The sequence below is a fragment of the Tachypleus tridentatus genome, chromosome 3, assembly GCF_004210375.1.
Source record: "Tachypleus tridentatus isolate NWPU-2018 chromosome 3, ASM421037v1, whole genome shotgun sequence".
Taxonomy (NCBI): domain Eukaryota; kingdom Metazoa; phylum Arthropoda; class Merostomata; order Xiphosura; family Limulidae; genus Tachypleus; species Tachypleus tridentatus.
Genome location: NC_134827.1, coordinates 69,282,592 through 69,308,409, shown reverse-complemented (window position 1 = coordinate 69,308,409; position 25,818 = coordinate 69,282,592). Strand labels below are relative to the sequence as shown.

Sequence of the window (25,818 nt, the reverse complement as noted above, 5' to 3'; positions counted from 1 at the left end):
AATGTCATTTTTAACTGAACAATCTATATAAAAACGTATTATTCGAGTCAACATCTGTTAAAGTATCGAGTTATAACAACGTGAGTTTAGTCAAATGAATCATCTTTACTCATTCACCAACTGGTACTTGAACTACAAATTTTTACAAAAAAAAAAAAGATATTGTAGTAAATGTAATATTGTCCAATTTTATCTACTTTTGCGACAACATAATTGATCACGTGATGCACTGTGTCTTAGAAAAATGAAATTTTATAATAAAAAGAGGAGATATCACTTTATAATCCTTTTTAAATGTTAAAACAACTTCATGAAATTTAAAGTAAAAATTAAATTTACATTATTTTGTAAATTTTTTTTTTCTACTAATGCTATTTATTCTGATTTTTAATTATTATTAATTATTATTTTAATTTATTTTGTTGTTCTTTTCTTCACGAAATGATGCATTTGTTTCTGATTGGCTAGGACTATTTTTTCTATCCCTAAGTCAATCACGCAAAATCAACTTCCCGCCACAACGCCTCATAGTGGTGTAAAAGTTTCGGCATACATTAGTCCTATCTAAAGTCTAAACTTTGAGGAGGTTTAGAGTTAGTACTGGTCGTGTTTTGGTGTATCAGGTGAGAAGTTATATTTCTGTTAGTTCTTTGTTGCTTTTAATAAACAAAATACAAGTTCGTATTAAAACTTATATGATTTATGACCAGTAGTTTTTTTGTTAACAAGTACAAAAAGTAAACTTGTTTAAAACAAAAAATATGGTTAAGGTCTACCGAAACATAAAGAAATGCGTTACACTTCCTACGCTTTAATTTAAGCCTTGTGAGGCTTAGGGCAGTAGGCTTAGATGTCTATTATGCGTGGTGGTTTCAGCTTCGTTTGTTTCTGCGTTAAAAGTACAGATTATGACTTTTTAAGCTAACAATTTTTTTTACATTCCGCAAGTGCATTTCAATAATTGTTGTGGAATTATTTGTATTTTGCAGAACCAATAAGTGGTTCGGAAATGGCCGATCCAGAAAAGTAAGTTTTAATTTTTTTTTCTGCAACTTTTAATTGTACTTTATTTTACAGTTGTATTGTGAATAACTACTTTTATCAGTCATTTTAGCATGGGTAAATCTGTATAGTATAAGCACTGTTGTGATTAATAGGACGTAGACAAATTGAGATATAATATATATATAAAGCTAGTAAGCCCAGTATTACAGTACTATTACTATTATTATAATACTAAAAATGCTGTATGACTATAAACAATGGAATTTATAATTTATTTAATTTGCGCAAAATTTATTTTGTATTTGTAAATCATTATTTAACAAAATGATTAAGAAATTTTCAAAGCATTGTCATCTGTGAAGACCATTGATTAACAGCAGTTGCTGAAACAATGGGTTACAAATAATCTAAAACAATTTGTACTTCATGTTTAAAAGGTTTTTTTATTTGAGTGAAACTTGTTCATTTGAATTTACAGAAACATTAATTAAGATTATAATTTTTTTACCTTCAAATAGCAACTTGTATAGTGTAAGTTAATTTTTTTGACATGCAGAGTGTATAAAGAACATAAATTATGGCATTCAGAATAAGCAAGAGCTACATTTAAATGTGAATGTGGACAGTAAATAAGGCTGTTTTTTATTGTATGCAGTCTAGTTCACAATTATGTAGGCTTATGTGATTTTTTCCAAAATTTTAAATATTTGTGTAAATTGTGGATATAATTTATATTACTGTAAATTATATATTCCAGAAGTAAGCCTGGAATAAATGTTTGCACATACTTTTGCTTTTAACAACAATGTTAGTATAATCCCTATTTGGCCAACATTATCAAACAAAATTATATTCACGTGACTGAAATTGAAAATTAAAGATAATTCCATTTTTATTAAAACAGTTAGGAGTTTTGTAACTCAACAGTTTTTTTTCTGTTTTTAAACTTACTGTGTGTATTATAACAATTTGATACCATTTTGAAACACTTTGGTTGTTGTTATGTCTTTAATTTTAATATATAGTCCATTTCCATAGCCCTTAAACATTTTTGACCAACTAAGTGAAGAAATAAGTCTTGTTAGTTTACACACAAAGTGTACTACCTCGTAACCATTTTACAGCATCACTAGCGACTCATTGATACATTCTGTCCATGATTAATAGTTGAATATTCAGCATTGAGTGAATGGTTTTTTTTTTGCTGAGTATCTTATCAGTTCATGTAGTTGGATTTCTTATAAAAATCTTAATTTTTAGCATGGAGAAATTGTGGGACCAGGTAAAAGTAATATCGTTGTATTGTATGAGGTCAGGCCAGTACTTGAATGAATGCATTATTCTGGCAGGTCTCTTGAAACTGTGGAGAATGTAGAAGAGGTTGAGGAAATGGAAGAGGAAGAAGATGAGGGCAGGAAAAACATTAGTAACTGTTACCCTATTTATATACTTTGTTTTACTTACACAAACTTATAATTTAAGGACATTAAGGAACCTGCTGGTCCATCTACACAATTTTCTCCATTAAACTACTTTTAAAACTGAATATTCAAAGCTAGCATATATTATTCAAATACTCAAATCTTCCATTAAATTCCTTTACATTAACTGCATCTGCAGGGAACCTGTTCCAAACTGTCTTAAATAAAGATGCCTTTTACCCTACCAATGTCTGTATTTGTCTCCTAGTCAATCTTTTTTCACCAATAAGAGTGAAAAAATAATGCATAAACATTATCAATTCCCTTAATCTTTTAACCTCAGTCAGAATTTTTTAACTTTTTTTTTCAAGAGAAAATAATTTCAGAATTTTTAACCTATTAGTATCATTTGTATCATCTTATTATCTCTTCTGAAACCTTTCAATCAATACAATAATGGCAAGGAACCCAAGACTAAACACTTGGTGATCTCACCAATGACCTGCAAAATGAAATTATAATCTTTTTAGATTTATATTCAATATTGCTTTCTGTACAGCAATTAAGTGATATTTGGAAATATTGCTATGGTTGTATAACTAACTTCATTACATCTAATGTCAACAGACCTTGTTTTAGCTTGAATGATTAACCTGCTTGTTTAAGTACTTGATAAATGATTTAAGTTGATCTTTTCTGTATTCTTAATTTTTGTGGGTTTAATCTAAAGGTATTCTTACTTCGGAGATGATGAAAAATCCACAAGTGTTGGCAGACTTACAGTCTCGTTTAGGTAGCATGGTAGGATCTCCCTCAGGATACATTGAAAGGTAAATAGTTGAGGGATTTCAGATTTGTAATCCTTCTCTGAAATCCCTGTTACATGTTCTTTAATTTCTAAGATATTTATTTTAACAAGCAGTGTTAAGAAGCATGAAGTTGGTAGTGCACAAGCCTATTTTTACACACACACACACACACAAAACATGTGAAGTGTATTAGCTATTGGTGAAATAACTTTTTTAAATCTGGTGCTCCTACTGTGAGAAGGAAAGCACACTTTCTTATAAACTGCAATCTTTAAAAGGTTTTCCATGTTTTTATTTACCCTTTTCCTGAGACTTGTTCGAGCAGAATAATTCAGTATTTGAAATATTAAAATTATGTACAAACTAAAATTTTTGTCTATTCTGTTTTATTTAAGTTTGTTTTGGATAAAGTAATTAAAACAAGTTCAAGATGTTAATCTTTATTTTTAATTTGATTTCACCTGTTCAGGCAGATGGAGTTTGTCAGATTTGCAGATGTGTAAATCTTGTTTCAGATTAAACTATAGTGATATCAAAGTTAATTTTTAAAGAGTTAACTTTTTGTGTAAACATTCTCATTGTTGTCTCTTGATGAACTTGACCATCTTTATATGGAGTTAGTTTGTGACAGTGGAATGTTTTTAACAGATTTACATAAATTAAAGGTGGGGATAGAGAAATTTTATATACAAGGTAAAGAATAAGTATTGATGCTAGCTTGAATGTTTTTGATATTTTATTGCTGTTTCTTTTAGCTAAGTGGTGCAACACATGAAATTAAGCATGCTGTAAAAACTGATTTTGTAGTCAATGGATTGAATATGTGGAACAATAAAAAGTGTTATGTAGTGATTTTTATTGTACTATGAATTAGTGAAAAACTAATGTATTTCCAAAAGCCTAATGGCTATTGTATTGTACGTTTGAAGTTTTTCTGATGTGTTAACTTATAATGAATTGTATATTTCTATTAATTCAGTGTAGTAGTTGACCAGTATAATGCCAAAATAATTATTTTTGAGAAACAAATCAATTTTGATTATATTGTAAATACAGATATTCATTGCTTTAAAAATGAAACCACATATGGTGTTTGTTTTTAGTTTACCAAAGTCTGTAAAGCGCAGGATCAGAGCCCTTAAAAAGCTTCAACTCGAATGTACAAGACTTGAAGCCAAGTTTTATGAAGAAGTACATGTGCTAGAATGCAAATATTCTGGTTTATATACACCATACTTAGAAAAGGTAAGTGTTTCAAAAACATTATTGATTTGTAGTTTTCATTTGTGATGGTGTTTATGAGAATTGTAGGATTTGGTTTGTTTTCTTAACAGTTGTCATTTATGCTGTATAAATCTAATACACAATTATTGTATAACTGTGTTTCTGTATTAACCGCAGTGGATAAAAGTATTTTAGAAATGCAGAACTTGATATTAAGTGTGTTCTGTGTATTAGAGAAATAAAATGTTAAATTCAAGAATTGTTTGACTAGTAAAATTGTTCAAGTATTACCAAGATAATTGTGAGCTACACAAATGCAGTTTTCATATTTCAAAAATGCCAAGGGTTGTAAACAGTCCAAGTGGCTGTTAGTGGACTGATGCCTTACCTTGATTTTTATTTTACAAAATTGGACATTAAAAGTTAATTTTTGTAGATTGGATTTTACTTTTTTGTTGTCAACAAAATAATTTCACTGGCTAAACTTGGGCATATTCCCAGCACTGAACTATGATGACCTCCAATCAAAACAGCAGCCCTTGTGACTTTGTATTATGCAGAAAGTATATCATCAGATGTGGCTTATGGTTACAATCAGATTTGGTAAAAACTCTTCTTTTGCTAATAATTAACATTTTTGTAATTTGAACAACTATTGTAGTTTGAAAATGTTGTATTATTGTGTGTGTAAACACTAGTAACGTAGGCTAATTAAAATTAAAGTATCAGAGTTGTAGCAGTCAACAGGGTTACACAGTTATCTGTAAGTTTGTATACAAGTAGCATTTGACCTGAATTCAAAAGTATTACTCTTTTAGTAAAAGTAGAAAGACCAGTGATGTGGCCTAAAATAGAAGCTGTCATGACAGGGGCTATACCAAGCTCTCGCAAACTTATTTTACAGGCAATTTTAAGTAACAGTGTGATGATGCCCATCAAAGGAAGGACTGTAAATGAGAATTATTTGAAGAGAACACAATCTATTGCAAGAAATTGAAGAAATTACCAATAATATCACATTTAAAGTAAAATGCAGTTGCATCAAAGTATACACTGCTTATTCTTCGACAGTGATCTAAGATGGATCAGTAAAGTTAGAATTCAGTACTTTTTGTAGTTGTTTGTGCCAGTCTTTACAGATTTCGAAGACTGGCGACAGTTGCAATTTGGAACTTTGATTTAAATGTATAGTTGTTGTATTATATATCAATTTATTTTGATATAAGTTAAGAAAAAATTACCATTACACTCCAAATAAATATTTTTATTTAAACCAACATTTCTTGTATATATTTTTGTAATGTGATGGTCAGTTGTTCTTAACTTTTATCAAAATATGTAAATCTCTCTAGTATGCACTAGAAATTTTGATAAACAACAAAAAATCTAGTTTTTATTTTGATTATATGTTTTTGTTTTATAGCGAAATGAGTTTGTTAACGGAAAAGTTGAACCAATAGATGAAGAGTGCGATTTCCCCTCTGACTCTGAGAAAGACAACGATGATTTACCGGTAAGTCATTAAGTTTACACCTTAAACAGTACTTGCAACTAGGGTGGACTGCAATGTTGGTAGGCTGTTGACCTGGCACTGATATAAGGGAAAATTACATTGTCAAATTTTGGTCATTGTAGCAAATGATGTATTGATATTTTTGTTTGCTCAAACAGTTGAGAGGAGGATGTATTTGCTGTAATGTGTAACATAAAATTCCCAAATGCTGTAAAACATGATTTGCTTCTGAAAAACAACTGAATACTTAACTGTAAACTGTATATTACAAAAAATCTTCATGTGAACATGCTACTGGTAAATATTTCAACACAGATTTGATTCATTGCCTCAAGTTACATTACTTCAGTGAATACAGTGATCTAATAAAAAAAAAAAAAAATGGAAAGAGAGAAGCAGAACAGGGAAAATAACCTGCACTGAAAGTTATTTTTTAAATACTAAAATGTTCCAAGAAGTTACTATGAAGGTTCCAGCAAAAGAAATTACAAAACGGTAAGTGGAGTTAATGTCCTTGAACATTATTTTAAGATGGTATCTGTTGGTCCATCTTCATTGTCCCAGCTTCTGAACTGAAACTATTAAATACATAAAATCTTAAATCCAGTCCTTATCATTTATATAGCTCTAATGCTTTTTCTTAAACTCACTTAAATGTACTACTGTCCACAACTTCCAAAGACATCCCATACCAGAGGCAACCAATCTATTATAAAACTGTCATAAATGAAGATTACTCCTATCTTGCTAAAACTTGTATTTGTGTGCCCTGGTCCTACTGTTCTTGATTAACTTTAAATATGGGAAAAAGTGATGCACAAACATAATCAATTCACTTTTTAATTTTATTAAACTCCTCGATTAGATCCTCTCTAACTTTATTTCAAAAACCTCATGATAAACAAGTAACTTATTTAAACTTTATCAGTAGCAGGAGTTTATATCACTACTGCTAAGTCTAACACAGCAGTTTCCTTTTATATTGGGTTAACCCACCCATCTTATCCTGCATTGCCTCAAGTGTAATCATGCCATATTTTAAAGCTGAAAAACTGTGAAAATGTCTGTTTTCTGAAGTGGAAAAGTTGTGATGAATTTTGTGATGTATTTAGTTATGTTTTCATACAAACATAATAAAAATAGTTTTTTAGTACAAACTAACAAATGTTAGTTACAGTTTAAAACTAAATGTGTGCATGTGTTTCTTCTGCAAAGTGTTGCTAGTAAAAAAATTTTAAACTCTCTTATGGCTTATTTTCATTTTTTGAACCAAATACAACTGGAAAAAAATCTAGGTTATGTTTTAATTGGTTTCATTAGTTAAAAGTACCTACCTCACTGCATTAAATAACTGGTATTGCCCAAATTGGTTGGATAATTTTCAATTGTCAGTATCAATCAAGAAAACCTTAGTCAGTGTATTCATACTTAACATTTTTACACCTCTGAAATATGGCTGTGCAAATGGACAGGAACTGTTGTTAATATAGATGAAAATTATTATCCATTTTTCTTTAAAAGTATATAGTATTTAAAATAAATGGGCATTTGCAGTTGATGGTAATTTATTACACTAAGCATAACTTCCCAGTAGGACTTTCATTCATCACCAAAACTCATCAGCTGACAAAGAGCAAAAGATTTTTTGTAATACTTATGCATAAAATATAAGATTTTTAAGTTACAAGTTAAATGAGTAGGCCTAAAGTAAGCATAAAAACTTGTAAACTCTATTTTTTCTACATTCCTTTTTAGTGGTGATGTTTGGAAGGTAAGGGATAAATCTGAAATGTTGTTTTACATACTTCTGATTTTGAATCTTTAAGGTAAAAAATAAATGGAAAGTGAAAAAATCTAAAGTTAACATGATTTTTATCACAAGTTTTAGGCTTAGTAGTTGAGTTTTAAATTTCTGTTAGTACAGTCTCAACTTAACTTTTCTAGGAAGAACTTAAAAAGAAGATTAATCTAGAACCTAAGGAAAATGAAGTGAAAAGTGAACCAGAAAAAGGTAAATTATCATCTAATAATATTTTGAGTAAAAAAAGTATGTGGTAATGTATTTGCTATATAAATGTGCTTACGATCCTTTATTGTAATTAATATGAAAACCTTTCGAAAAAGTGTACATAAATATAGCATTTTGTCTTTTTACCGTCCTTATACATCCACATTTTTGTTACCATTTAAACTTTACCTTTTAGGAAATTTATTCCCCATTTTAAATCTTTTGTTACATTCTAGCCTTCTACATCTGAAAAATTTTACGTGAGCTAGTAACCCTATACAAAACCTAAAACTGTTCTAATTGGAGTCTAGACTGTCTTTCCAATTCTTAAATTTCTTTCACCTCATCCTTTACCCTATCAGTCACCAGGAGAATCTTTTTTTTTCTTCAGTATTCTATGTCATCTGGTTACTATTCTAAATGGGATTTTATTGATTGTAGGAATTACTTTACAAGTTCACTAGTACAGGACATCCTACAGCAATAAAATAATATGAAAATGTTTGTAGCATTTAGTGGAAAACCTCCATAAATAGAATACTGTTATGGTTACTGGAGAAACTAATTTGACACATTTGTGTATTTGTTACAACTGTATTGAAATTACTTTGCAGATGCTGTACATTTTCACTAGGATTGTAGGACTGAATGAACAGTTTACTTGCTACTGCTGAGAGCCATTATGTATGGGAGTTTAAAAAGAAAACTTGACATTGTAGAAAGTAGTTTGAAATTATACTTTTCTCAAAATTGGGTGTGAAAGAACAGAGTAACAGACTTAGGACCAAATGTTATCCATAGGTGGCATTGTTTATAAATTCACCAACAGAACAGTCTGCAAGTAAAGGAATTCAATTGAATTTCAGTAGTTAAATCTGTCTTGTGTAAAGTAGTGTAACTTATTCCATCTTGGTATCTTGTGCTTTAGATGGGTACAAAATACAATAAGTTTAAAAAAGATTTTGACACTCCTTTGAAGCCATCTACAAAATTAAACTATAATTTACGAAAAGAAATTAAATAAGCTTTATTAAAACTTAGTTTGGATTAAGTGACAAGAAGGTCCAAATTTTGATTTTACCCTGCTCCTATAATTTTGATTTCAAAGTAGGTGACCCTAAAGTCTGCATAAATGAAACTTGTCTAGTTGAAAATCTGATTTTTGTACACATTTGTTACTTATTTTTCACTTAAGTTGTTTAAAAAAATTATTGGTTATGTTAACAACTGGGCAATTTAATAACTAACTACAAGTTTTGTTTGATAATTTCTAGTTAACAGCTGTGCTTATTTTTCTTCTATATTCCATAAAACTCTTTATTGCATAGTTTGTGAATTTATGAACTTCTAGTTACATCATTCACATCCTTTCAAGTAACCTAGTTTTTTAAACTTGTATTTTTTAAAATGGATTCTTATTTCCAAAAGAAGTAAATGTTTTGTATAGGAAGGTAATAAAAATAATGTGTGTGTGTATATTAGTTTTTGATATATAGAAAAAACATGAAAGCTAGTTTACAGGTCAAAGATTAAGGGGTCATTGCACATTATGCATGTAGTTAAGTCATCAGTTGTTTAAAATGTCTATTTTCAGGTGTTTTATGAAGTATTAAGTTTTATGAATGCTACAAACCTAACACACTGGTGCCAGGTGTGAGAAGTATAAATTGTATGAATATTTCATAAAGTGGATTAACCTTAACTTCATCATTACCTTGTGATCACTAAGATGTTAGCCTGCAGTAGATTTTCAATTTTTCTTACCCACTATTTTTACTTGAATGTTTTCATAAACAACTTCAGTTTTGATGCCCAAATTTTCTAGTTTAAAGTACTTTAGAGAGGATTCCAAAACACTTCTTTGTTTTTAGACTAAACTTGTATGTACTGACTTTCATATAATTTTTTTTAGTAATATTGTGGAAAGATTTTGAAAACTAACCTGTAGTAAACATTTTAGTTTCACATTTTCAATAAATATAGGATTACATGATGGATTTTTGAAAGGATTTATTTTTCAGATGATGTTAAAGGTATACCTGACTTTTGGCTAACAACCTTCAAAAATGTTGAAATAATAGCAGAAATGATTCAGGTCAGTAAATTTGTAAATCACGTAGCTTAAGAATGTTTATTGTGTTACTAGTGGTACCTGATTGATCAGTCAGTATTGTTTTGTTGATTGGTGTTTCATGTAACATTGTATTATTCCGTCATGTCCTTTAAGAGTCATAACACATTGTTTCTTTATGGCTGGGAGTTTTGTTTTTGAAATTAACAAATCATTCTAATTGACCTGTGTGAAACTAAAGTAGTTTAGAAAGTGTTCCCAGTTTGTAACTGGGATTGTTAAAAATATTGATAAGATCTTGTTACTTTATTCCCAGGAGCATGATGAACCTATTCTTAAAAACCTAACGGACGTTAAGGTGAAACTTTCACAGTCAAATCCAATGGTGAGTATTATGATGATGTAAAGAAGTAGCTGACAGGAGACAACCTTGTGGTTTTGTCATTTTTGAGTACCTTTTAATTGTTCAATTTTTAATGTATGAAAAACTTCATAGGAAATTTAGTTTGTTTAAAAAGAGTAATTTTTAACCCTCTGTACAACCTTGCTTATTTTGACCAGCCTTATAATAATAATAATAATAATAATAATAATAATACCATGCAACGTAAACTTTAACTTTTAGTGTAGTAACTGTATCTTCAGAAAATTTGGTAAACTCTTGGAAATTATTACAAGTCTTTCATACACACACTAGGAAATCATGTCTTTTAATTATTTTTATTCAAAATTTGTTTAAATCGCGAGTCTCCAAACTCCACCCTGCCAAGTTTAAAATAATATTTTAGAATATGAAAACAAAAACTAAAATGTAATTGAGCAAAAGCCAGTCTAGGTGTGATACTTTTCTGTTTACTGGAAAACGTTGTATTGCATCATCTCACTTATTGGTCCCACTACCCTGAAGCAGCATGTTTCTTCCCACAACTGCCCCATGTACCTAAGTGTGTGTCAGTGAATGCTGCTATTTACTTTTGTTCAAGTTCATAGCTATTACTAGTTATTATGTCAGGACAAGGGAAGAAGAAAAAAATTGACTCTGAATGTTGTGTTTTTAAAGAATAGTGGAGTGTGGAATACTTCATTATTGAATCACTTAGTGTTGTGCTTAATATGCAATAAGACTATCTAAAAAACATACAACATTCATAGACATTGCTAAACCAAGCACTCATTGAACTATTTTCAGTTCACGGGAAAGCTACTTTCAGACAAATTCAAAACCTTGAAACATAACTTATCGTCACAACAGTTTGTATTTAAGAAAAAGAAAGCCAAGAATGAAGCTTAAACAAGAGCAAGTTTCCAAGGGCACACTTGTTAGCCAAACAAGGAAAACCATTTACTGATGGTAAGCTAATTAAATTGTGTGATTGTGGCACCCAAAGAAATGTGCCCAGAAAAAGTAGACTTATTTAAGACTATTAGCCTTTCAGCAAATACAGTTGCTCATAAAGTTGAGGACATTGGAAGCTTATTGTGTCTCAGCTGAAAGACAAGACCAAAGAGTTCAAGTGCTTTTCTGTCATGCTTGGCAGATCAACAGATATATCCAATACTTCACAGTTGCTGTTTATTTGCAGAGTCAATATTAATTTTGAAGTAACTGAAGAATTATGTGCTGTGCACAGTATGCATGAAACGACCAAAGATATCAAAAAAATCACTAACTCGTAACCTGGAATGGAAATGTCTGAAGTGAGTTACAGCAGATGGTAGTAAAAATGTGTGGTGCAGGAAAAGGTTTAGTTGATCAAGTTTACAAAGCTGTTCCAAGCCTGTGATTCACTACATTATTCATCAGCAGGCAGTGTGGAAAATATCTAAGTGTCGTGGAACCTTTAGTTTCAACAGTGAATTTCATTCACTCTCATGGACTCAACCATAATCAATTTGAGATTATTTTTTTTAATGAAAAGAACTGCCCTCAACCATTGCTCACCCACAGTGAATGGTTTTGGAAATTAGTTTTTCTGTAGGTTGGACCATGCACCAGAATGAATTCAATCTGAGGATACAAGGTTAAACCACACTTATCTATAATGTGTACACTGAGGTGAAAGAATTTTGGCAAAAACTCATTCTTTTTTGAGTCCCAATTGATGAGAAGTTGCTTCAAACCCTTTCCATGTTGTGAAAAGTTCAAGCAAGAAGTAGGATCCCTATTACCATTCAGATTTGCACAAGATATCCTTTCTATCCTGAAACTACAGTTCAAGGAGCATTTTTCTGATCTTGATGTGGGTGCAACAGAAATAAGGACCTCCCAAAACCCATTTAATTGTTATTGATGAACTGCCACTGGAATTTTAAATGGAACTGACTGCAAGATCCAATGATGTATTGAAGGACAAACGCAAAAGAACTGATAGTTCTATAAATGCCTTCTTCAAAGATAAAGTACATGAAATCTAGTTGGAGATCAACTTTATCTGATGGACATTTGCAATCACTTTTGATGTAGGGAACACTAGCTTTGAACCTCAATTAAATGTAATTTTTTAAGAAAGGCACCAGTTTCATGCTCGTCACTAATGCTAAAAAAAAATAGTTGTATATTTTAAATATTTTCAGTGTGCTCTTATGAGATATAAATTAGTGGTGTTGTATTCTGCTCATGTATGAATCCCTCCTTATTTTTACCATGGAACCTTAAAAGATCTACCTCTTGGTCCCTTGTCCAAAAAGTGTATGGAGTGAAAGTGCAGAGTTATTTTCCTGACACCTCTAGGTTTCACATCAGATTTTGAAATGTTTCCCAGAAAGCTCTAATTGGTAGAAATAAGTTTTCTGACTCTACTAATTGCAATCTTTTTTTCAGGTTTGAAATCCATGAAATATATAGCAGTAAGATTTTATAGGCTTCAGTGTTTCCATCTTTACCAGAATTGGTATAATATACCTTGCTTTCTTCTATTCTAATTTTATTTTGACTTGTTGGCACTTGTCCTTCTCATTCCTCTTCTCTCTTCACTTTCAGCAACATTTCTTTGTTTTCAGGTAGTATGATTTAGTAAACACCATCTACAAATGCTAAGGAAAAGCACTCATTTATTTCTGTGTTTATGTTCCTGGCAAAGCATTTTACAGATTTCATTTAATTTTTTTTCAATTTGAAGAAGAGCCTTTTTTAGATTGGATTATGATTACATAGTTTATCACCTGAAATTTGTTTTTTGGCTCAACTTTTTTTCCCTAAATTTGGTTCTCTTTTATGCAACTGGGAGCCATAAAATACTTCATTTTAGTTTTCAGCTTTCATTTGCACAACCTCTTGACCATCTTAAATGAGTACCAAAAGTTTTTTCAAGAAAACTTGTTTTATATTATCTTTTGTATCCTAGCACTAACTGTTTACTAGTTTGGTCAGTTTGACTGATCTTGTTGATCCTCTATTTCTGTAATTTGCAGGTGATTGTGTTATTTATTCTTACAGATAAAGCTAATACAATTCAAATGTACAATTTAAGCTGTTAAGATTTATTGCCTTTTGTGTTTCTATTAAAGTCAATAATTAAAATGCAAAGGTTTACACACATACACATCTTAAAGAAATCTCAAATTATCATATAGATACTACAGAGTTTCATTATAATTTATCAAGCTTAGTAACTAAGCTGTATTTGTTTTGGAAATATGCAGTTTGGAGCAGATTAAAGAATCAACTTACCATCATGACACTTTATCTTGAAAGAGAGAGGATCCCCTTATATTCTAAAATAGCTGAGAAAGGTGTTAGGGGACATTCTGAGCTTTCAGTTTATTAACATGTCATATACAGAAGTAAGTGTATGTAAGGAACTGGTCCAAAAATGGAAAGAGGTGAGCTGAACTGAACCATTGTATTTGATTCAGCACTGAGCAGTATCTTTATATAGGGAAGATAGGATGTTTTAATTTTATGTTGTAGCTTGTCAATATTAGTAATTTGTGTTCCTAATTCATACAAAACTACAAGTTTTGTAGTTTTGACATCACAAACCTCTAATTTATAGACACATAAGTGAATGTTGAAAACTTTATTGCATTTTGAAATTAAGAAATTAACACTTGAATTGTAAACCTACATTTTAAAGCCAAGTTTATTGATAAAGCTGTTTAATCATCTTTTGACTTTAATTTTAGAAAAAAGGTTGTGATGTGCCTAATTTGATCTATCCATGTCTAGAGATTAACCACTCCAAATAAATAAAAATTAATAAAAACTTAATTTAAAAGTAAGATAGTTTAAAAAATTAGGTCTGAAATTAATTTAAGCAATTAGTTTACTTATCCAATGCTTTTTAATTATTTTAAAAGCATGTTTGTTTTATTCATGGTTATTGACTTCCAGATATTGGGCTAATGCACTGTCCTCTTCATAGGGTTTCACCTTGGAGTTTTATTTTAAGCCAAATGAATATTTTTACAATTCAGTTCTAACAAAAGAATATGAGATGAGATGTGTGCCAGAAGATGATGACCCATTCTCATTTGAAGGACCTGAAATTATTAAATGTAAAGGGTAAGGTCAAATTTAATGAGTAAATTTGTGTTAGTGTCAAAATGAATATGCATATATAGTTAAATTTTACTAAAGTTTATTAGTAAGGTTGGGATTGGTATGTATTTGTTATAATCAAGTTTGTTTATAAAATAAAAATGGTAGATGCATTTCATTGAGAGGATAGGTTTTACTAACACAAGTACCTGAGCAACTGTCACAACCAAAAATGTTCAGAATAATACTCAGCGTTGAAATATGTTATTTGCTTATTCTGACTCAAACAAAGAAATCAAGCTCTGAGATGGGGAATTTTTACCATTAAGCAGTTGGAGATAAAATTGCACCATTTTTGCAGATAATCCAGTGTGGCCTGGCAGTGGAAGTGTTCATGTTTTGTTTTGCAAATTGAGTGTTCAAATTCAAGTAAGGTTCTAATATTCCTGTACATGTTTAATGGTAAGTTTTCAAGTTAGGGTTCACAAAAACACCGTATAATTAGGAAAGCATTTTAGGAATCGGGGTGTTGAAGTGGTGACATACTACTGTGAGTATTTTTGGGTATCATGGTTGTCAACATACATGTTTATTTTTGGATGTGTTTCATATTGGGTTTTTCTTACATAACTGTCGTGTGTCTTTATTTTTTTAAGATTGTCCGTCTTGGTGCTTGGTAGTTAAAACTCTTGGCTCACAACCTGAAGGATATGATGTAATGGTCAATCATTGGTTATTCATTGGTAAAGAATAACCCATAAGTTGATGTTGTTGAGTGACTTCTTTCTAGTGTTACTTACTCCAAAACTAAGGATGACATCTGGAAGTACCCCTAGGGTATGTTTGAACAAACCCAGTCAACAAAGTATCATCTGTCTTAACTTTGTTAGATTGTGAAGTTGCACAGTAATAATACTACAGTATTATTAAGGCATGCATGCCTTCGAAACAAATTGTGATAATGTAGGCTAGTTAAGACTGTGAGTCATGAGGTTTGTCAGTATTTCACTGACTTGGGGTTATTTCTGAGATCAATGAAGATCAATTGAAAAAAAATTTATCACCAATATTTTATCAGTATTTTGAGTACTCTCACAAAACAGTAGTCTTAAGTTGTGCCTGATTAGTTAAAAACTGTATTAATGCTAGTGTCAAGAACGATTTCATTTGTTGTTCATTTCACCCTTTGTTTGATTCTGTCTCTTGTAGCTGGTGTAAAACGCCATCATGAAAGTAGGTGCACCATTAACAATATATAAAATATTAACTTGTATGCAGTGTTTAGATCAGACTTATTTTTATCATCTCAGGTGTACAATTGATTGGAAGAAAGGAAAGAACGTAACAATGAAGTCTATAAAGAAAAAACAGAAACACAAGTCACGGGGTTCTGTCAGAACAGTCACTAAAACAGTACAGAATGACTCCTTCTTTAACTTCTTCAACCCACCTATAGGTTTGTACCTCATTTTTTGTTGCTTAAACTGAACCTTTCAACACTGATTGTTACATTGTTTTTAATGTGTTGTTTTACCCTGAGTAAATTGAAGTGAATTAAGTTAAACAACTAAACTGCTACTTCATTCATTACGTATCTGATTTTTGCTCCTAATTTATGGATGTATTTCATTATTAAATCTACACTTTAAGTAGACTTAAAATCATAGATATTTCCAGTATGAACTGTGTTAAGTTGAAAAGGACTTTAAAATTAACAGTGTGTAAAAGTTTCATATCTTCAGGTTGTGTTACATAACATTTACCTGCAAATGTTTTCTTTCTTAGTTCCTGCAGATGAAGAACAGATAGTAAGTAAACTCTTTCTATACTACACCTCTTAGTGTATTTTAGTAAGAAAGTTGCTTCAGTAATCTCTGGGTGTGATGTCTTTAACTGGATATTCTGCTGTGAAGTGGTGTTTCCGTATGATTGGGTGTCTTTCCTAATGTTTAATGGTATTGCATCATCTGATAAATACAAAGTACTTTTAATGTAGTAATATGATAAAACATATTTCACTTTCCAAATGTTAAAGATATAGCAATGTTATGTTACAGTATCTGTGAAAAATTGGTCATTATAAGAAAATTGAGTATTGTTTTTTTTATATAACAGGATGAAGATACTCAAGTTCTGTTAGCAGCAGATTTTGAAATTGGGCATTTCATTAGAGAGAGAATTGTCCCAAAGGGTGTTCTTTACTTCACTGGAGAGGCCTTACAAGATGGAGATGTGAGTTTTATTCTTTTTGAAGCTGCTACTTTGTGAACACAGATTTTTAGATATGTAATATACACTACATGACCAAAAGTATGTGGATACCCCTTCTAATTAGTGGGTTTGGCTATTTCAGTGTAAAGCACACTGCCATTGGAATCTGGAGTGATGAATCATGCTTCACTCTCTGGCAGTATGATGGATAAATCTGGATTTGGCAGATGCCAGGATAACACTACCTGCCTGAATATATAGTGACAACTGTAAAGTTTTGTGAAGGAGGAATAGTGGTCTGGGGTTGTTTTTTCATAGTTTGAGTTGGGCTCTTTAGTTCCAGTGAAGGGAAATGTTAATGTTACAGCATACAATGACATTCTAAAGAATTGTGTGGTAACAGTTTTGGGGAGGCCCTTTTTTGTTTCAGCATGACAATGCCCCTGTGCACAAAGTAAGACCCATAAGGACATAGTTTGCTGGGATTGGTGTGGAAGAACTTGACTGGCCTGCACAGAGCCCCGACATCAACCCCATCAAACACCTTTGGGATGAATTAGAACTGTGAGTCAGGCCTTCTCATCTGACATCAGTAACTAACCTCACTAATGCTCTTGTGACTGAATAGGAGTGAATCCCCACAGCCATGTCCCAAACTCTAGTGAAAAGTCTCCCCAGAAGAGTGGAGGCTGTTATAGTTGTAAAGAAGGGACCAACTCCATATTAATGCCCATGGTTTTGGAATGAGATGCTCAACTCATCTCCTTAGTAATGTAGTTAACATCAACCCAATGTTAATGGGAAAAGTAATTTCCAGGAATTGTGGATTCCTGTACAGTGTAATGTAAGTCATTACAGTGACTTTTGTAGAACCTACATTGTCAACCAATGCCATGGTTCATCACATGGGTGTGATGTTCAGGTGTCCACATACTTTTGGCCATGTAGTGTATGTCTAGATGATATATAGGTTGCAGGGTTTTTTTTTCAAAAAAACTTTTTGGATGAGTATTTAATGATTGCAGTGGTGTGATTTGTATATAAGCAATATGTTCGTTTCCCCAAAATAAGTTTTTAGACAAGAGGTACAAAGCAAGATAGTTTGAGTACCTAGCTTTTCTACACACAAATCTATTTACAAATAAAGTGCTCAAAATTTTAAATTTTTCTTGCAGCAGGAGGACATTGATTAGATATGTTTGAATAAAAGCCTGTTTTGAAATGACAGTTAAGTGAAGTTAAAAGTCTAATGCACAAAATTATCACAAACTCGTTAGTTAATCATCAGTGGGAGAGAACGAACTAATAATCTTTTAAAGTTGGAAAAGTGATTTTTGAGGTATAGAAAGAAAACCCTGTAATCTAGAAACGTGAGGAATTGTAAGGATTTTTATTTTTAAATGTGATTGTATTACTTAAAATTCAATGTTTAATGTATGTGAACTGGAGAGATTGAGTCTTGCATATTGTAATTATTTGTGTGAGCCACCTCATTCACTTTTATTTATTTTTAACACTTTGTAAAGCAGTGTTGAGTGCTGAATCTAACAGTTGTGTCCTTTGAGGTGGATTCCTGTACGTGGTGAGGACCTCCCAGAGAAGATTTTGTTCTTTAAGTTTACCTCTGGAATCTAAATATCCACACGTTTGCCATGTGTGGTGACTAATGAAGTGGAAGGAAGACTGACAGCCTTGGAGTTGTCCCCTCCCTCCCTCCCTACAAGAGTCATTTGGCTGGTCCACTTGGGCAAGAGTCAACCAAGTACCAGTGTTGGATGTTCTCAGTGGGTGCTGTGGACATTGTATCTGATGCTGGTGTTTGGGAACAGTGCTCATGAAACCCTGGCATTGCTGCAGTGTCCTTGTTTGGCATTATAGTGTATCCATCTTATGGGGCTTTGTGATGGGTAGTCAGTGGGCACTGAAATATTTTTTTACTATAGATCCCCCAAATAAAAATGGTGAAAAACAGACCATAGGTAAATGACCATTTCTTGAAGATTCTGAGCAGCAATCTTCAATGCCTGTACCTCTTTCTGATACTATATCCTCTTTCAGACAAATGTTTAGGGGAAATGTCTCCCTTTTTTGTTCCTAAGCCATTCAGAAAACGATATCCTTGTGACATCTCAATTGCAAAGTGTGGCCACATGTTCCGAATCCTCAAATGTTTCCAGTGTTAGAGGTTTGGTCTTTCAAAGACATTATGTCGGTTCCTTGACGTGTGCTCATTGCAGTGGCAAAGACCATGATGCTTGCAACTGTGAAATGGACCCTCATTGTATAAATTGTAATGGTTCTCACTCATCTTACTTTTTTATGTTTTAAATGGGTAGAAAAAAGGAGGTTGTGTTTGGAAAGGGTTCACAACATTTCTTACCCCAAGACTCCAAAGTTACTATCCACCAGTCCATCTCAGATATATGCTGCTGCATTCCATTCCACTGCTACAGTAAGAGTGCAGAAAGATCTCTCCGTGCCTCCAATAGAATTGTTTTCAAACCACATGCAAAGTCTTTTACCCTCCACAGTTAAGAAGGTTAATGCATCAACATTAATGTCCATCTCTGTTTCTGCCATTCCTTCCAGTAGATCCCTGGATCCACTTCCTTTGTTTTCTGTGTTCAAGCATTTCCTTGGTTAACTTTCTCTCTAAAACTATTTGCATGCACTTTTGCCACCATTGGAGTATTCACCCCAATCCTGAAATCCATGTCAGTGAAGTTATGCTTCCCATAATCCCTCAGAGGCAAAGTTCTTGGGGCTTTGACTGTAAGCTGACCTTTATACCACATATCAAGCAGCTACACAACCGGTGTCTAAGAGTACTGAACATCCTTTGTATCCTCTCTTCTGCCTAATGGAGGGTAAATCAATGTTTTATGCTAAAGATCTAATCATGCCCTCATTTGATTAAAACTGGACTATGGTTCTCTGGACTGTGGCTTTTCCAGGACACCGACCTTGAAGATACTGGACCCCATTCATCATCAGGGACTTCAGCTCTGCACCAGGGCTTTCTGCACTTCCCCAGTCCAGAGCTTATACAGAGTTTCACAAACCTTATCTTACATTTCTGCCATTTGCAACTGTCTTTACTGTATGCTTCAAAGCTTTGATCCTTACCACAGCATCCCACTTGTGGTTCTGTTTTCCTTTGTCAGTAAGCCATACTTTTTCAGAACACTGTCTACCATTGTTCCTCTTTGCCTTCATATCCAGGTGCAATTGGGTGGATTGGGTCTGTCCTTGGATTACATTGCTGCACCCACTGGTCAGCCCATTGCACCATTGCTTGTTATCATTCTCATGTGTTACTTTCAACTGGGAGTATGTTTTTCTCAGATGGCTCAAAGAAAGGCAGATACTCCCAATTGGAAGTAATATCTTTTATTTGCCAAACCTCTTTCAAACTGTCTTTTGATTCCCATTAATATGGATGTTTCAAAATCAGGTGACTCTGGGCTCAGCCATGGTTTGTTGTGGTTTGGTGGTTGTGCACAGAATCCCCTCTACAGTTTCTGTACACTATTCCTTTTGCCCTAGATCACAGAGAAGCTAAGCAGTACTCAAATTGTACTATTTATACCAACTTTCACATTAATTCTTACCACATTCTTGCCGATATTCAAAATTGATTGACCCATTTATTTTTAACATCTAATTCTATCCAGTTCTTGATATTCATGGGAATGAGCTTGCTGATGCCAAAGATAAGTCTGTCTGTCCTGGCACTACCACTGCCATGCCTGTTCCATATGTGGACTATGGTCCTCTATTCAGGGCTTGGCTGTGCATCAGTTAGCAGTTGATTTGGAGTGAGCATGGTGCTTTTCCAGATAAAACTCTATTGGACTTTGGCCATTTTGTGTCCATAAGGATTGGAAAAAGGAAGTTGTCCTAACTGGACTATTCATTTTCGTTTATCTGGGACTGATGCACCAGTGTAGTCTATAGTACACATTTTACTGTCAGTGTTGTTACAGCTCTAAACAATGGCACTATTTGAGACATGTATTGCCCTGACACTGTCCACCATACAAATGATTAGTTTTTAAGCTTATTGGCCCATTTAATTTTTCACTTCAAAAACTGGACATTGTTTTAATGATTCCTTTTTATGAATTATAAGTTTTACTTTATTTTTATTTTTTTTTACTAGTTGTTTGGTGCAAATAGCCTAGTTGATTTGCTCCATCAAACACCAACTAACAGTTATGTTTAAAGTCTTGTTTACATCATTGAGTTGTCACTAATCTTGTAGATTATTTCTTGTGTACAGTTAATTTTGGAAGTAGTATTCTAGTACTGAATCTTCAACAGTTTTTTAACTTTGTTATCTTGATTGTAGTTTGAAGAAGAGGAAGGTGAAGAGGAAGAAGATGAAGAGAAAGATGATGATGATGAAGATGACCCTGATTATAATCCTCAGGTGAATTTTGCCTTGTGGTAATAACTTAATTATACATGTTTGAATAAGGTTCATAGTGATAACAAAGTTGTTGAAAGTTGATTGTGGAATTGTAACTAACATCAGTTACTTACAATGGAAAAAAGTATGAACTTGTTGAAGTGCATCTCAAAAGATAAGGGAAATGGGGGAAAAACATTAATGGGCAAAATAAGTTATTAGGTAATATGAGAGAAAAATATGAAGAGAGACTCAGTTTGAAACTTGTGCTTGAAGTTAGTGGATTCCAAGAAAAGGTTGGTTAATTGGAAAATAAAGAGTAGAAGATAGAATCTGGTCTTTAAAATAATTGGAGGTTGAAAATTAAACCAGTAAAATGTCAGAAGTAGTGAATTAGTATATATATATATAAAAAAAAAAAAACGTGGATTAGTCCTGTTTGAAATTGCTAAAACACACCACATAGGAATAGGAGGAGAAAACACTTTTAATAGTGAAATATAAAGAAGAAAAGAGAATTTGAAAGAATGTATTAAAGAGGCATACTATAAGAAAAGTTGTAGGAAGTGTCCATAAGAGAGAGTTGATAATAAGTGAAAGCTATGATTTTGAATGGGAACAAAATTCTGGAGGGGTCATTAAAAGCAAATAAATGAGGTGGAAGTAGATGTGAGGTACCAATGTTGAGAATCGAAAAACAAAAAGAGGAAATTAAACAAAATGTTGTCAGGTGGTGTTCATCGCATTTCAAGAAATGTGATTGTCTTATTTTATATATATTAAAGGTGAAAGACAGATGATCAAGATGGTATTGAAAAAAAATTGTAAACAACAAAGATATTGATGTGACCTGAAGATAACACTTGGGTAGTGTAAATACCCTGAAATATGTGGGATGATAGCTTAGGAATTACAGATTAAAAGAAAATTAAAAATGTAATATAATAGAAATTGTGTAAAACATCTTAACAAAATTGCAGTACAATAAACAAATATTGTGAATAGTAAAAGAATATAAAATAGGGTTATAAGGGTATATAAAATCTATAGACTGACAAATATTCCAAACTATAACAAGAATGTGTATAAAATGAGTTACAGTGGATAAAGATGGAAAAGAGAAAATGTAAAACTTAAAACAGTGGCACATGTAACTGTGAGCAGAAGAAAACCAGATGAAATTGTCAAATATTCATTAAATTTGGCATGAATTTGTTTGGTCCATGCATATTTGCAGTTTCACACTTTGTGGTTTTTATGAGTGATTTTTGTTTTTTTCCAATTACGTATAAGAGAAGCAATTCTTTATGATGTAAAGTAACTTTTTAAGTTGTACATTTCTTTTCCCTAGACTGACAGAGCATCAAAGAGGCATCAAGAACAACCACCAGAATGTAAACAGCAATAGAATTCCAGCAAATTGAACTGGTATCTTAGTTGATAATTTGCCTGGAGCTAGGATGATGCTTTTCACTGTTTGTTAGTAGTTTAGTGAATGAAACCCCATATATCAGATACAATGAATAGGTATCACTTAGCTTGGTTTCAGATGTCTAGTAAATACAATATTCTTTATCCATAACTTTCTATTGTTTTCCCATAAACAGCAGATGCTGAAGACAGAACAGTGTGTTGCAAGTAAAGGATATTTGGAACTGATCCCAAGTGAATATCTGTTCATTATTTCTTATATTCTTAAACTTGTAGGTATTCTTTTAATTCTAGTCTCTCACAACGTGTTATGAAGTAATCTATCCAGTAGAGATGTTTATTTAAAAAATCATGTTGTTTAAGCACATCCAAGTTCCAGGTTGCTTTTTCAAGTTATTTTACACATTATTCTTTTGTGTGCTAGAACTTAAGATACTTTTTTTTTTCCCTCAACTGAAAGTTATTTGCAGACTTCTTCCAATTCATGCACATCATATCAGGAGTCCTTTTGTGAAATGTGGGATGTCTGCATGCTCCAGAGTTTTGAGACATTTGGCTGTTCTTGTGCATATTTTTATAACCTGGTTTTCTTATACTTCAATAGCCTGAAATAAATATGGATCTCTGTATATGTTGTCTTTAGGTTTGGTTTTTCCAAAAATAATTTGCAACTTAAAACCTTCCATATTATAAATCATTGAAGATAAAAGAACAAAGTTACACCAAAACTTCCTATTTTCTTAAGTTTTCATGTTATTTATTGTTAATATTGTCACTGTCAGATGGCCATACTTTAACTTTCTCTCATACACACATTCAACTCTTTTCACAGCCAAAGAAACCTAATAAAATCTATTGCTCTTGCATGTGGAGGATGACAATTTCATCAGGCTTCTTTTGAGTTGGTTTAACAAACTTTATCCTCTGCTGTGTTTTTCTGCATTGTATCTTCCATCATGGTACTTTTTGTTGATCTTGTTTTGTGTCAGTTCATGGAAGATACTGATTAATTACACCACATATGTGGTATGGAAATTGGTTTCTGTAAAATGATCAGTTGTTGGTGAACTTAAAGTTAGAAATAAACTTTTGGTCTAGAAATAGATCACACACATTTTAATTGAGTACATTTCTATTTAAGGAAAGGTAAAAATTTAACAGAAAACTTTTGGTGCTGAGGGAGGACAACAAAAGCAAGTTAAACATTTCCAGTAATTGCTTACTCAAAACAGATGCTAGTTTTATGATAATCTAGGAACTATGACTGGGATAACATGAGCCCTATTAATCCGTCTCAGCTGTTCAAAACTCTAAACTAAATTAAAATTTTAAAAAAACTTTTCATATACTTATCAAGCTTTTTTCTTAAACTTGCTTAAATTTACTGTCTCTACAACATATCGAGGCAACCCATTCCAAAGGCCAACCACCCTGTTAAAAAGTAAAACTTAAAGATGACTCCTACCCTGCCAAAATTTAATTTGTGCCCTAGTCTTGCTCTTGTTACTGTTAAATACAAAAAAAAGACTATCAACACTAAATTCCTTATCTTAAACACCTAAATCGGGGCCCTCCCTTTTTTTTCTCTCTCTGTTTTTAATAGAAAACAAGTTGAGAAATTTCAGCCTCTCGTATGACAACCCCTCTAGACACAATTCTAGTAGTCCTTCCCTGAACATTTTCAACAATTCAATGAGTTTTGCTAACATAGGGAGCCCATGACTTAACACAATATTCCAAATGTAACCTGACCAGTGAACTTGCAAGGAAATAACCTCTTTAAAGTTGTATTCATTATTTCTGTAGGTATAACCTAAAATTGCTGCTTACTATTAATAACAGTGCACTTTTTGGATGACTTGACTGGTCAACTATTACACAAAGATTCCTTTCTTCATAACACTTATGATAATTCCTTTCTAAATTATACTTGCAATTCAAATTAAGATAACCTACATGCATTACCTTGCATTTGTTGTTATTAAAAACCCATTTGCCAAACTTGCTAAATAATCTAAATCTTTTTGTAAATCAGCAGTTTCCTTTTCACAGCTTGCAATTATCAAGACTAATATCGTCTGCAACTGCTAGTAATTTATTGACCATTCCTTCTTCTATGTAATATTAAGTCAGTTTGACTGAATTTCATTTGACTCCTGCTTTATTAACTTATCCCATATATCTACATGTATATTTTTTCAGTCCTTTCATATGACAGTAGTTTGTAAAATGCTTTCTGAAAATCCAGATGCACCAGATTATCTAGTACGTAAGAAGTAACTTTTCCAAAAATTGTAATATGTGTAAGGCAAGATTTTTCCTAGTGAAAACATATAATTCTAAACTTTGTAAACTATCTTTTATCTTTCAAAACATATTCCACAACTGCTATAAGACTAAATGGGTCTTCAGTTGCTGAGGTAATATTTCGTTTTCTCCCTGCAGAAAGTTACACTTAACTACCTTTCATTCCTCTGGTACCTATCCACTTTTCAAAAACTTTGGAAAAATATTATTTGGCCCAGGAGATTTATCATTTTTTTATATTTTCTTAAGCAGCTCGAAATTAATGCAGTCATCTCGTTTGATCACATTTTCATTTATCAGTTCAAAATTTGAAATACTGTAAAAAATCTTTGTTAGTAAAAACCAGAGAAAACCCGAAGCTTAAAAACCCAGCCATCTCGTAATTATCATGTACAAACCTCTCTCATCATCTCTTAGGGTCTTGCATCTATTCTAATATTTTGGCCAGGTGGTTAGAGCATTTAACTTGCAATCTGATGGTTGTGAATTCGAATCCTTGTTCCATCAAACGTGTTCACCCTTTCAGATGTGGGTGCGTTGTATTGTTATGGTCAATTCCATTATTCATTGGTAAACTTGCTGGTGGTGGTTGGTGAGGATTAGCTACCTTATAGTCTTTCACTGCTAAGTTGGGGATTGCTATTGCAAGAGCCCTCGTGTTGATTTGTGTGAAATTCAAAGCACACGGTCATGTGTCATGCAGAGAAGATAACTTGCAAGATGCACTGTTATTAACAGGACTGATAGTTTAGCTATTTTTCCACATTCTGTAGCTTGGACTGTGGTGAAATAACTCATTTTTCAGTGAACATGTTCTACTGAACCTTTACTCCACATATCACATTTTAAGATAGTTCATTGAGAAATACACAAAGTTTGAATTTCTTCCTTTTTGTTTCCTTTGCACTGAAAATTTATTTGATAGAA

At 32.3% G+C, this 25,818-nt stretch overlaps 1 protein-coding gene across 4 annotated transcripts; it reads left to right on the top strand.

The window, feature by feature from the left end:
* The first annotated feature begins 502 nt into the window (after positions 1-502).
* LOC143247088 (nucleosome assembly protein 1-like 1) lies at positions 503-23,213 on the top strand. Of its 4 annotated transcripts, none has more exons than XM_076494530.1 (15): positions 503-623; positions 990-1,026; positions 2,355-2,431; positions 3,157-3,256; positions 4,339-4,480; positions 5,883-5,972; positions 7,917-7,983; positions 10,005-10,075; positions 10,368-10,436; positions 14,416-14,555; positions 15,842-15,987; positions 16,317-16,339; positions 16,647-16,763; positions 21,094-21,174; positions 22,505-23,213. In XM_076494530.1, exons 2-15 carry the CDS (start codon positions 1,010-1,012, stop codon positions 22,559-22,561), a joined length of 1,197 nt encoding a protein of 398 aa, XP_076350645.1. In that variant the 5' UTR covers positions 503-623; positions 990-1,009; the 3' UTR covers positions 22,562-23,213. The 4 variants fall into 4 exon arrangements, with proteins under 4 accessions (XP_076350645.1, XP_076350644.1, XP_076350646.1 ...); XM_076494529.1 differs by having other exon boundaries at positions 10,002-10,075; XM_076494531.1 differs by having other exon boundaries at positions 10,002-10,075; positions 21,094-21,191.
* Positions 23,214-25,818: the final 2,605 nt, after the last annotated feature.

Excerpts from the sequence above, each read along its gene's own strand:
- LOC143247088 (XM_076494529.1), top strand. Across the intron at positions 2,432-3,156 it reads TGAGGGCAGGAAAAACATTA|GTATTCTTACTTCGGAGATG; the intron begins GTAACTGTTACC and ends TTTAATCTAAAG. Across the intron at positions 5,973-7,916 it reads AAGACAACGATGATTTACCG|GAAGAACTTAAAAAGAAGAT; the intron begins GTAAGTCATTAA and ends TAACTTTTCTAG.